The sequence below is a fragment of the Crinia signifera genome, chromosome 7 (genome assembly GCF_055691185.1).
Source record: "Crinia signifera chromosome 7, ASM5569118v1, whole genome shotgun sequence".
Classification (NCBI taxonomy): domain Eukaryota; kingdom Metazoa; phylum Chordata; class Amphibia; order Anura; family Myobatrachidae; genus Crinia; species Crinia signifera.
Genome location: NC_139223.1, coordinates 19,398,830 through 19,411,383, shown reverse-complemented (window position 1 = coordinate 19,411,383; position 12,554 = coordinate 19,398,830). Strand labels below are relative to the sequence as shown.

Below are 12,554 nucleotides of genomic sequence, written 5' to 3'. Positions count from 1 at the left end.
CGTGTGGACTTCCGGAATGAGAGCTATACGTTTCTGGAAAAAAACTGAAAGTGCTGAAACCTGCACCTTAAGTGTATTCAGTCTAAGTCCAGAGTTTAACCCCTCCTGTAAAAACAGGAGCAACCGAGCCTTCTTGAACAGAGTAGAGGACACTCTGCGTCTTTCGCACCACGCCACATAGGATCTCCAAATACGATGATAGTGTCTGGAGGTGACTTCCTTCCTGGCCCTCATCATTGTAGGTATCACCGCCCTAGGGATACCTGCATGTCTCAAGATGGACCTCTCAGCAGCCACGCCGTCAAATGTAGACGTCCTAAATCTGGGTAGATGAAGGGACCCTGACTGAGGAGGTCCTCTTGAAGAGGTAGCGGACACGGCTCGTCGATTAGAAGATCCGTCAGGTTGGTGTACCACGAGCGCCGGGGCCAATCCGGCGCTATCAGAAGCACTGTTACCCCCTCCCTGCGAATGCGCTGTAATACCCGAGGTATCAGCGGAAAGGGAGGAAAGAGGTAAATGAACTGGAACGGCCAAGGGGCGACCAGAGCGTCCACCCCTGCGGCCTGAGGATCTCGAGTCCGCGCGAAGTATGTTGGGAGCTGGAAGTTGTGGCGGGACGCCATCAGATCCGCCTGCGGACACCCCCAACGATGTACTAGGGACTGAAATACCTGAGGGTTGAGGCACCACTCCCCCTGGTGGGCATGTTGCCGACTTAGAAAGTCGGCCTCCCAATTGTCCACTCCGGGGATGAACACCGCTGACAAGGCCTGAGCATGATTCTGAGCCCAAAGGATGATCCTGCTTACTTCCTTCATCGCCGCCTTGCTCCGAGTGCCGCCCTGTTTGTTTATGTAGGCGACGGCTGTGGCGTTGTCGGACTGAACTCTGATTGCTCTGCTCCGCAGCAGGTGTCCCGCCTGCAGAAGAGCATAGTAGACTGCTCTGAGTTCCAGCACATTGATGGAGAGTAAGCTCTCCTGCCTCGTCCATAAACCCTGGAACTGGTGTTCCAGCGTTACCGCCCCCCAGCCTCGAAGGCTGGCGTCTGTGGTGAGGAGAGTCCACTCCCATATGCCGAACTTCCTGCCCCTTTGCAGGTTTTCGGAGTTGAGCCACCACAGCAGAGACAGATGGGCTCGAGGAGACAGGGTCACCCGCTGCTGAAGATGCAGGTGGGACCCTGACCACTGGTGAAGGAGAGACAACTGGAATTGGCGCGAGTGGAAGCGGCCATATTGTACCGCCTCGAAGGAGGACACCATCTTCCCCAAGAGTCTGGTGCAAAGGTGCACCGTTACCTGTGGCCGTCGCAAGACCGACCTGACCAGGACCTGCAGGGACTGAACTTTGTCGGGCGGTAGAAAAACCTTCATCTGCTGGGTGTCCAGAATCATCCCCAAAAAGAGAAGACGTTGGGACGGCTGTAGCTGAGACTTTGCAAAGTTCAGAATCCACCCATGACTGATGAGAGTCTCCTGGGTGAGTCGTATGTTGGACAACAGGGCCTCCCTCGAACGATTCTTCAGAAGAAGATCGTCCAAGTAGGGGATGATGGTAATCCCCTGTGCCCTGAGGACCTCCATCATCACCGCCATCACCTTGGTGAAGACCCTGGGAGCCGATGAGAGACCGAACGGCAGGGCCTGGAACTGCCAGTGTTGTTCCTGTATAGCGAACCGGAGGAAGGCCTGGTGAGGCCAGATGGGGATGTGCAGGTATGCGTCCCTGATATCCAAGGATACCAGGAACTCTCCCTGTTCCAGTCCCTGAATCACCGACTGCAGGGACTCCATCTTGAATTTGACCGCTTGTAGAAACGGATTCAAATCCTTTAGATTTAGTATAGGCCTTACCGAGCCATCCGGCTTCGGCACAAGGAACAGACTGGAGTAGTATCCCTGAGTACGCTGATCCTCGGGTACTGGTATCACAACTCCCGTTGTCCGCAGCTTGTTGATTGCTGACAACAGAAGTTGCGCCTTGTCTCCTGAGACTGGGAGACCGGTCTTGAAAAACCTGTTTGGAGGGACTAACCTGAAATGGATTTTGTAACCCTGGGTCACGAGATCCCTTACCCACGAGTCCTGACAAGACTGCAGCCAGATGTGACAGAAGGACAGCAGTCGGGCCCCGACTCTGGGATCCCCCAGATGGGACCGTGGACAGTCATGCGGCTGGCTTTGAGGACTTGGGCTCCTGGACAGCTGCCGAGGCGCCTCTGCCTCGTCCTCTGGAGCCTCTAGATGGAGCTCCGCCTCTGGAACGACCTCTGAATCTGGTCGTAGGCCGAAAGGACCGAAAGGAGGGCCTTTAAGGGGTCCTGCGTGTAGCTGGAGGAGCCGCTGAGGGAAGGAAGTGGGACTTACCCCCCGTTGCTTGGGAGATCCACTTGTCGAGCTCTGGCCCGAAAAGAACCTCCCCATTGAACGCCAGGGCCTCCACAGCACGCTTGGACTCTGCGTCAGCCTGCCATTGGCGTAACCAGAGAGCTCTGCGAGCTGATATAGATAAGGCCGAAACCTTGGCTGCAACCATGCAGACGTCAGAAGAGGCGTCTATTAGATAATTGGATGCCTCCTGGATCTGTTCAGCCAACTGAACAATAGAAGCAGGGTCAGAGCCCTCACGGACCTCTGTTAGGATCTGAGAAGCCCATACCCCCATGGCTTTATTTACCCAGCACCCGACCTGGGCCGGACGCTGAATAATTCCAGCTGCTGAAAAAATGTTCTTAAGGGTTACCTCCAACTTACGGTCAGAAGTATCCTTAAGAGTGGTTGCACCCGGCACCGGGAGAACCGTCTTTTTGGACAGTCGTGAGACTGAAGAGTCCACTACTGGAGGAATCTCGACCCTCTTTCTACCCTCTGGTGGAAGAGGATAAGCAGCCAGAAACCTCTGAGGTACCTGGAATTTTTTATCAGGATGATTCCAAGCCTGCAATATATGTTCATCCAACTCCTCCGCTGGGGGGAAGGTGGGTGACCGCCTTTGTCTCTTTCCAAAGAAAGAAGGACGAGCAGGAATGTCTGTGTCATCTGACACCTTGCAGGCAATCTTTACCATATGTATAAGGTCCTCCAGACCTGGAGTGGCTGGGGCCGGCTCTTGCGCAACTAACGCCTGAGCCTCAGGTTCCACCTCATCATCATCATAATTATCTGGAAGGGCAAATTCGCCCTCCTCCAGATCAGGCATATCGTCATACTCCCCAGAATCCCCAGAGGGCTGTAATACCCTTTTCCTGAGTAAGGTAGGGGGATTTTGCCTAGAAGATGAAGCAATGGCGCCCTCTGCTGGTGTCAAGGCCTTTGTTAAGCTCTGCACAGCAGAAGTCAAGGAAGCCTGTTGAGTTCTGGAAGTTTCTCTGTCCTTTTGAGCTGCAGAGAGCTCGCAAGCTAAATGAGACATCACATCAGCTAATTGTGATGCCCAAACAGGGGTATGAACGGGGGACTCTGGAGCTGGGGGTAAAGCAGCGCATTTATCACATACAGAGTCTCCCTCCTTAGAAGGTGTAAATTTAACAGCACACTTCTTGCAAGTAACCCTCTTGGAGCTACCCCCTGCCATGGTTCAACAGAACACCCAGCAATCACCACACACTACCAGACTGATCACAGATAGTAGGTATAGGATAGGCAGCAAAATATTATGCTGGAAGGGAGAGACAGTGAAAGTAAAAGGCATATACCTAGGAGCGCTATAGCTCTAAGTTTGAGACACAGCCCAAACTGTCTCCACCTAGCTCTAATCCCCACTGTAACTCACAGACCGGATAGAGCGTTCAGCAGGACGGTCACCAAGGGACAGGAATCGCCCAACTGCAGTCAGGATAGATCTGCAGCGCAACTGTGGAGCCTCCAGCAGCGTGTTCAAACGGCGCCAAATGTCCAAGATGGCCGCCGCGACTTGCAGGAACGCTGGGGTATGCCAAGGCCTGCTGGGAAGTACCACGCGGTAACTCCGCCCCCCGCCTGGCAGCTCCGTCACCCATAATGGCGCCAGGTTTAAAAAACCCTCTGCTGCACCGCCGTTTGTGTCCCTGACCTTCCTCTAATAGGAAGGCAGGGTAATACTCACAGTGCTGCGGCCATGCCGTCGGCGGTGGGGCTGGGGGAGTATCGGGTGCACGCTGCGTGAGAGCGGCGCCCGTTACAGCTCCAGAGACGGTGGTCTCTGTCAGCCAGGGAGCCGGGCGCAAACCCTGAAGCAGCAGCCGGCTCCCTCCGGCAGGCTCCCACGTCGCAGGCAGATAGTAGCAGCAACTATCTGCCTGTCCTCAAAGGCAAAACTTGCTGCTTTATGCCCTAATTATCAAAAAGCCCAGGAGATGAGCCAAATGTGACCTGCTCCCTTTTGGGCACGATCTAAGACTGCCTGGGAGGGGAAGTAGAAGGGGAGGAGTTGGTCACACTGATTAATTATTTTAAAGTGCCCATGCTCCCTGTGGTCGCCTTCTATTCCCCAGTGTAACTCCAGTGACACCTAGTGGATGAAGGAGAAATGTATGAAGATCGGAGTTCTAGTTCACAGGGGATGTTCTTCTAGAACAGGCATGTCCAACCTGCGACCCTCCAGATGTGCTAAAACTACACATCCCAGCATGCCTTGCCACAATTTGGCTATTAGGGAATGCTAGAATGATGGCAATGCATGCTGGGATGTGAGAGCCGCAGGTTGGACATGCCTGTTCTAGAAGATAAGATCCCATTTGTAAGTTTTCTTGTATTCATAGCAATACCGGGATCCTTCACCCATATCCCTCCCTTACTAAGAACTACACCTTGTCTAGTCTGCACATTGTTGAAAAAAATATTTAATGAAACAAGCAGAAATGAAAAAAAAAAAAAAAAAAAAAGCATGAAATCCGCATTTACTTTACAACAATGCTCCCGTATCTATGACAACGTGATGCGTTGCCATAACAACCACAGTGCTGTATCACTCTCGTTCCTTATGCAGCTGGAGGACTCGTACAGGTCTCCAGTGTTAGCAGGTGGGGCAAATAGAATCCCAGACCACAAGAACCATCCAGCAACTCCTTCATGAGTGAATGGGGCAGAACTCATTTTATTGAGCATGAGGTGTATTGTACAGAGGAATAGGAGGCCGGGGCGAGTGAGGTCGTTGGATGCTGCGTTTGTCATTGCTTGGCGGTCTTCTACAATTCAGCAGAAACACCCCCTAAGAGACTAGTCCGTGTGTGTGGGGGCTCAGGACACCCAGCCCTCTTCGTCTTTTGGGGTCATCTCCAGGATTTCCGTCACGATTCCCGTTCCGATGGTTCGGTTCCCATCTCGCAGAGTGAAGCGCTGACCCTTTTCCAGGACCATGGGCTGCCGTAAAGTCATGACCAGACTGGAGTCTTCTCCAGGCATCACCATCTCCTGTGAGAGAGAGAGGTTTAGGTTACCCTGGGGTCACGTCTCCATACAGGAGGTAAGAGTATGAGAAACGCTACAAACCTTCCCCTCAGGAAGAGTGATTCGGCAAGACATGTCCCAAGTCAGGGAGAACATCACGGGCAAGTAGTTGCTGACAAAGGGCTTGTGACGGCCACCTTCCTCCTTGCTGAGGATGTACACCTACAACGAAAAGCACAAATTGTGGCCACGCTGAAGAGGACCAGCCGGAGACACTAAGACCGGGTACGTGAGGACACCTACCTGAGCATTCACCTTCTGGTGGGCTTTTATGGAGCCTGGTTTGCACATGACCACCCCTCTCCGGACGTCTTCTCTCTTTAGTCCTCTGACCAGGGCTCCGAGGTTATCTCCAGCCTCAGCCCGCTCCAGGCTCTTGTGGAACATCTCAATGCCTGGGTTGGAGAAACCACTGGATTAGGTATCGGCTAGACATAAGGACCAGAAGCCGAATAACAAAGACAATTATGACTGTACCTGTTACCACAGATTTCAAAGTTTTGCTACGCCCGATGAACTCGCACTCATCGCCCTTCTTAATTGTGCCTCTCTCCAAGGTTCCAGTCGCCACTGTACCCCGGCCTGTAACACGATGGAGGAAAGATTACACGGGTGTTCGATGCACATACAGAGCTGTAGGTCAAACACACTTCACACAACAATCTTGTTCTTGGAGGCTGCCCATGTTCTAAGGAGCCCAATTTGTGAGCGTTTGATGTAATTCATTTGAAAACAAATCAGACAGCCGACTCCCACCATATCTATGAGGGATAAAGTGGGAGCGGACTTTCCGTGCCATAAGTTGCTGGACCAAATAAAAAGAATTCTAAGATGTCAGTGTCTTATAACGGCCTGGGCCACTGCCTGCACCTGAGGTACGATAACAGCGGCCCGGCCACTTACCGGCGCCTGAGGTACAATGACAGCGGGCCGGGCCACTTACCCGCACCTGAGGTACGATAACAGCGGCCCGGGCCACTTACCCGCGCCTGAGGTACAATGACAGCGGCCCGGGCCACTTACCCGCGCCTGAGGTACAATGACAGCGGGCCGGGCCACGATTAGCGGTGTCCATTCCCTTAGCTGTAAGGAGTTCATCTTTTAGCCATTAGTGTGATGCTCACAGTGAACTCGCTGGGGCCTCCTGACTGCACTTGCAGAGCTGTGTATCGTGGTGCTATGTGTAACACAAAGGCCTATGACTTACTGAGGACAGTATTGCATGGTGTGTAGTAAATGTATTATTGCGGTGTAATAGGTTATTGCTAGCACAGCTGCTCATGGGCCCAAGTCAGCGACTAGCCTTAGACTACAGAGCTGCAGCACTAGAACCATGGGGCAGATTTACCAACCCCCCCCTTAGCGCTTCTCAAATAACGGGTCCTGCTTCTCCTGCATAACGAGGAGAAGCAGGCACCCGTTATTTGCTAATGCAGTGGTTCCCAAACTGTGTGCCGTGGCTCCCTGGGGTGCCTCAGGAGACTTGCAGGGGTGCCCTGGATTGGTGGTCCAGGACAAATTAAAATTATTTATGATCAATTTAACAGGCAATCCCAGTGCTCGTGGCTGCCAAACATGACATATGGGGACAATAAGTAGCAAGTCCTGTCCCTCACATAAATGACCCTAAGAATGATATATAAAAACAATTTACTTAATTTAATATTGTTTTGGGAATTTCTCAGTAACAAAACATTCGCCTAGGGGTGCCGTGAACATTTGTTGATGCTCTAGGGCGCCGTGATTCAAAAAAGTTTGGGAACCACTGTGCTAATGTATTAACCCCCCCCCAAGCCGATAAGGAGAGCCGTTATGCCCAGCGTTAACGGCTCTCCTTATCGGCTCCCCCGGCGTCCTGCGCATGCTCAGTGCGCTTCCCCCCCCTGTCCGGCTCTAATGGGCATGCGTGAGATCTCCTGCGCAGCCCGAGCCAGAAGCAGGGCTAGCGTTGTCCCCGCAGTGGGAGCTGGCAAAGTGGCCGGGGCGAATTAACGCCTGGGCGGCTGTTAATACATCGCCCCGGCCGCTAAACACTGGGGGGGATTGCAGGGGACAGCCCCACCGAGCGTAACTCGGCGGGCTGTCACTAGCATGTAAGGTGCGCTAGTAATACATTAGGAAAATCGTAATCCCATCCCCCCCCCCCCCCCCCCCCCAAGTAACCAGCGTTAAGTGCATTTTTGCACTTAACGCTGGTTCATACATCTGCCCCTACATTCCCAATAAAGAGGAGTGACTCAGCGCAATGTCCAAGTACCTGGAATAGAATACACGGTCTCCACCGGCATCAGGAAGGGCTTGTCCAGGTCACGCTCTGGGACAGGAATGTGACTGTCCACCACATCCAGCAGCTTAATGATAGAGTTCAGGCCAATATCTGGATTGCGGTTCTGTAAAAGCAAACAAACTTGTCACGTGTGGTGAAATCTTGTTCCCATCCAAGAGGAGTGACCCCCAAACAATTTACCCGCTGAACCAACAAATTGTGAATTCACCAAATTCTGGAGCAAAACCAATCATGGGAAAAACGGCAACAATCTGAAGTCACTGAGGTTCCGAGGAGAAAACAAACAAAACAAAAAAAAAGATAGGAACAGAGCCGGCCCCAATGCCCCATATTTACCTCAAGAGCGCAGAGGGCGGATCCTGAGACCACGGGCGTGTTTTCCCCATCGTATCCAAACTCCGTCAGTAGTTCCCGGATCTCAAGTTCCACCAGATCCAACATCTCCTTGTCGTCGACTGCATCGGCCTTGTTAATGTACACAACGATGTGCTGCACCCCGATCTGTGGTGGGAAACAGAAAGGAGTGTGAGCTGTTCTGTGTAGGAATCGGTCACGTGCTGCATGTTCGGTCACATATAGAATTGACATGGAGGTCCGCAACACAAGGCCCTCAGTGGCCTCACTAATTCTTCAAGGGCTATTGCAGTTATGTGTAATGGTGAAACGCATACATTACGTTATCATAGGAATAAGACATGTACAGGGCATACAGATAGTAACACTGGACAGAAACAAAGGGCAACATGGACATACACAATGCACAACGTCCCTAGTGGACTGTATTCCCACCTGTTTAGCCAGCAACAAGTGTTCCCGTGTCTGTGGCATCTGTCCGTCCGTGGCTGCTACAACCAGAATACAGCCGTCCATTTGCGAGGTCCCAGTGATCATGTTCTGCGTGGTACAGATAGACCATCATCCATTTAATATACAAGCCGTAAAACCCAACATCCAGAGCGTTGTACTCCTGTCACAAGCTGTACCCACCTTCACATAATCCGCATGTCCTGGGCAGTCTGTGTGCGCGTAATGGCGGTTGGCTGTGGTATATTCTACGTGAGATGCGTTAATGGTGATACCACGCGCCTTCTCTTCCGGGGCGTTGTCGATTTCTTCATATTTCTTAAACTGAGCCCCACCAGCCTCTGCTAGGACTGAAGGAACACAAGTAGCGGTCAGCAAATCACCCACGAGCACACTAAGAATGGGGGGGGGGGGGGGGGGGGGTTGCAGACTGGTGAGAGATGGGTACAACGAAATTGCAACCCTGCGCGAAAACTAGCAAGTGACCTGGCGTATTCTAGCTTGTTCATGATGCAGAAAGGAGAAGGCAAGGATTATGGTGATGTCAATACACAACCCCCCCCCCAAAAAAAAAGAAGTCCAGATCAGACTGCACACTTAGCATTCTGTACTAAAGAGATAATGTCCAGAAAGCAGCCAGGCCCCCTGCATGTAGCCCACAGTTATAACTCACTCTTCGTGATAGCAGCGGTGAGCGTTGTCTTCCCGTGGTCTACATGCCCGATGGTGCCGATGTTAATGTGGGGCTTGTCCCTCGAGTAGGTCTTCTTGACCTCTGTGGCGTAGTTCCTGTACAGCAGGGGGCAGAAGCGAGCCGCAGGGCTGGGCCATGTCTACACGGAAGAGAGTTCATTGCAACTTTAATAAAGGGAACAAAAAGTATTTACCTACACCACATCCTATTGGTCGATGACCCTTTACACCGGCAGGAAATAGTGGCGGCTTATTCCAGGACTTAAACCACCTTCAATAAACCTGAAAACCAAGTTTTAATCCCTATTCCCATTTGCCAGTGCAGACCGAAGACGTATCTTCAAACACAAAACTATTGTGGCTGCACTAAATGAGATTACAGAGTAAAATGTAAGAAGTATACGGCTAGTGGAAGGAGGGTTCCTCTAGTCCAGGGGTAGCCAACTCCAGTCCTCGAGAGCTACCAACAGCTCACATTTTCCAGACAACCTAGCTGCTGCACAGGTGCACTCGTTACTCACTGACACATTTTGAAAGATCCACAGGTGGAGCCAATTACTTCACTTGTGATTCTGTGAGGAGATCTGGAAAACATTAACTGTTGGTAGCTCTCGAGGACTGGAGTTGGCTATCTCAGCTCTAGTTCATCAGTCTGGATACAAAAAATATATAGGTACCCCGGTGCAAAACATCTATCAGTGTAAGCCAGAGGTTCTTAAACTTGGTCCTCAGGCGTGGACATTTTAAAAGATCCACAGGTGGAGCTAATTATTTCACTTGTGATTCTGTGAGACCTACAAAACATGCACTGTGTGGGGTCCTGAGGACCAAGTTTGAGAACATGTGGTGTAAATAATAATTTAGCATAGAATATAATGATAAAATATTACATCTTAAAATTTGAAAAAGAGATAACCGATATTAACATTCAACAACATAACAAGACAACGGAGGGAAAGAGGGGAAAATAAAAAGTAGGTCCTTATTTGTATCAGTCCCAGCAGAAAAAAAAACAAAAATCTCTTTAAAGTGGACTGCCATGTGCTAGTACCAGTATACAAGGACGGTGACTTGCAGGCAAAACTGGTATATCCAGGTTGCAAATTCTGGTGGCCCAAAGCTCCCTTCACAACATGTTTCACCTGTAAAGGCTTCCTCAGGAAAAGATCCTAAAGAAGCCTTTACAGGTGAAACGCATTGGTGAGAAGAGCTTGGGGACACCAGGATGTGCAACCCAGACACCCCTCCTTGTATACTGGTACTAGCACATGGCAGTCCACTTGGGTGAGCAAGGGTGGTGTAATGGTTAGTATTACTGCCTCACAGCACTGAGGTCATGGGTTCTATCCCCACCATGGCTCTAAATGTGCGGAGTTTGTATGTTCTCCCCGTGCTTGCGAGGGTTTCCGCTGGCTAATCCGGCTTCCTCCCACAATCCAAAAATATGCTGGTAGGCTAATTGGCTCCCATAGTATAGATTGTAAGCTCACCTGGGGTAGGGACTGTTGTAAATGTTCAAGTACAGCGCTGTGGAATATGTATGCGCTATATAAATAAATAAACAATGACAGGTCCCAAATAATATCTGGATACATTTTTTTTCTCCCCCCAACCCCCCCCCCCCCCTCTTCCCTGTTATTTGAGAAGTGTTAATGCATCAGTGACCTTGCTACTGAAGATACTCACTGTAGCAATACTGCATTGTATTCTTCGGGGAGAGGGGGCGGAATGGTTGCAGCAACCGAGTTCTAGCACAGTGTGGTCTGTATTTTAGCACTGATATGCAGACCAGGCTTGTGCTAGAAACACCGCAGGCAGAGAAGAGGAACGGCACAGGTTTTGAAAGATTCAGGGTGCTAAAATGAACACTAGTGGGGGAATTCACTAAGATGTGACATGGGATGTTGCTATGGGCAACGAGATCCTATTATCTTCTGGATAGAAGGTGCTAAATAATTAGATTCGGCTTGGTTACCTATAGCAACATCCCATGTGAAACAAAACTGTTAGTAAATTCCCCCCTAGGTATGATAAATAAAAAGCAAATCATCAGGGCCTATAAGACAAAGGAATCATATATATCACATGGAAAAGCTGATCCACAGCTGTAGGTCCTACTTACCGCAATGCGCAGACTGTGGGCCGGGAGCCTGCTGAACACTGGAACACAAGAGGGAGGCAAAAGATGAGTGCTAGGAACAGAGGAGCAGGCGTGTATACAGTGGGGTATATCGCCCTATGATGGGCAGGCGTGTATACAGTGGGGTATATCGCCCTATGATGGGCAGGCGTGTATACAGTGCGGTATATCGCCCTATGATGGGGAGACGTGTATACGGTGGGGTATATCGCCCTATGATGGGGAGGCGTGTATACAGTGGGGTATATCACCCTATGATGGGGAGGCGTGTATACAGTGGGGTATATCACCCTATGATGGGGAGGCGTGTATACGGTGGGGTATATCGCCCTATGATGGGGAGGCGTGTATACGGTGGGGTATATCTCCCTATGATGGGGAGGCGTGTATACAGTGGGGTATATCGCCCTATGATGGGGAGGCGTGTATACAGTGGGGTATATCACCCTATGATGGGGAGGCGTGTATACAGTGGGGTATATCGCCCTACGATGGGGAGGTGGGCATACAGTGGGGTATAACGGCCTACGATGGGGAGGTGGGCATACAGTGGGGCAGAGGAGGGGGGGTAGAATCCCTATGATGGGGAGGACAGGGGCATGGGCACAGGAGGGGTAGCAGCCCTATGATGGGGAGGACAGGGGCATGGGCACAGAAGGGGTAGCAGCCCTATGATGGGGAGGACAGGGGCATGGGCACAGGAGGGGTAAATGCCCTATGATGGGGAGGACAGGGGCATGGGCACAGGAGGGGTAAATGCCCTATGATGGGGAGGACAGGGGCATGGGCACAGGAGGGGTAAATGCCCTATGATGGTGAGGGCAGGGACACGGGCACAAGAGGGGTACATGCGCTATGATGGGGAGGGCAGGGTGGGGGGTAATTAGCCTGTCAGTGACAGCCCCCCTACAGCTGATATCGTGACCTTTACATGAATATGACCTTCACTCGCTAAACGAGCCGGAGTTCTGGTTCCCCTCACAGCCTCCCATACCCCAGTGCCCGCCTCGGCCCAACCTACATCGGTCACCCACCTCCCAATGTCCGGATCCCGGCCGTGACCCTTACCTGCCACCCGGCATGCAGACAGCACCACGCACCCCACCATCTTGGAGACTGCGGAAGTGACGACAGGGCACCGGAAGTACATAGAGGTGTCACTGGCCGTCCTGCGCCACGAGCAAGATGGCTTCCGGCC

At 51.5% G+C, this 12,554-nt stretch overlaps 1 protein-coding gene across 1 annotated transcript; it reads right to left on the bottom strand.

Annotated features, from left to right (window-relative positions):
* Positions 1-5,055: 5,055 nt before the first annotated feature.
* TUFM (Tu translation elongation factor, mitochondrial) lies at positions 5,056-12,554 on the bottom strand. The gene is made up of 11 exons (XM_083152548.1): positions 12,425-12,554; positions 11,339-11,376; positions 9,197-9,356; positions 8,707-8,873; positions 8,509-8,613; positions 8,056-8,220; positions 7,690-7,822; positions 5,910-6,014; positions 5,676-5,827; positions 5,475-5,594; positions 5,056-5,396 (listed from the first exon to the last, which is right to left on the bottom strand). The coding sequence occupies exons 1-11, from the start codon at positions 12,504-12,506 to the stop codon at positions 5,223-5,225; spliced, it is 1,401 nt and encodes a 466-aa protein (XP_083008674.1). The 5' UTR covers positions 12,507-12,554; the 3' UTR covers positions 5,056-5,222.

Bases quoted from the DNA above. Each gene is read 5' to 3' on its own strand.
- TUFM (XM_083152548.1), bottom strand. From the start codon at position 12,506: ATGTACTTCCGGTGCCCTGTCGTCACTTCCGCAGTCTCCAAGATGGTG. The intron at 8,221-8,508 runs GTGGGAATACAG...TTCCCACCACAG, and splicing joins ACTTGTTGCTGGCTAAACAG to ATCGGGGTGCAGCACATCGT. The intron at 5,595-5,675 runs GTAGGTGTCCTC...TTTTCGTTGTAG, and splicing joins ACCAGAAGGTGAATGCTCAG to GTGTACATCCTCAGCAAGGA.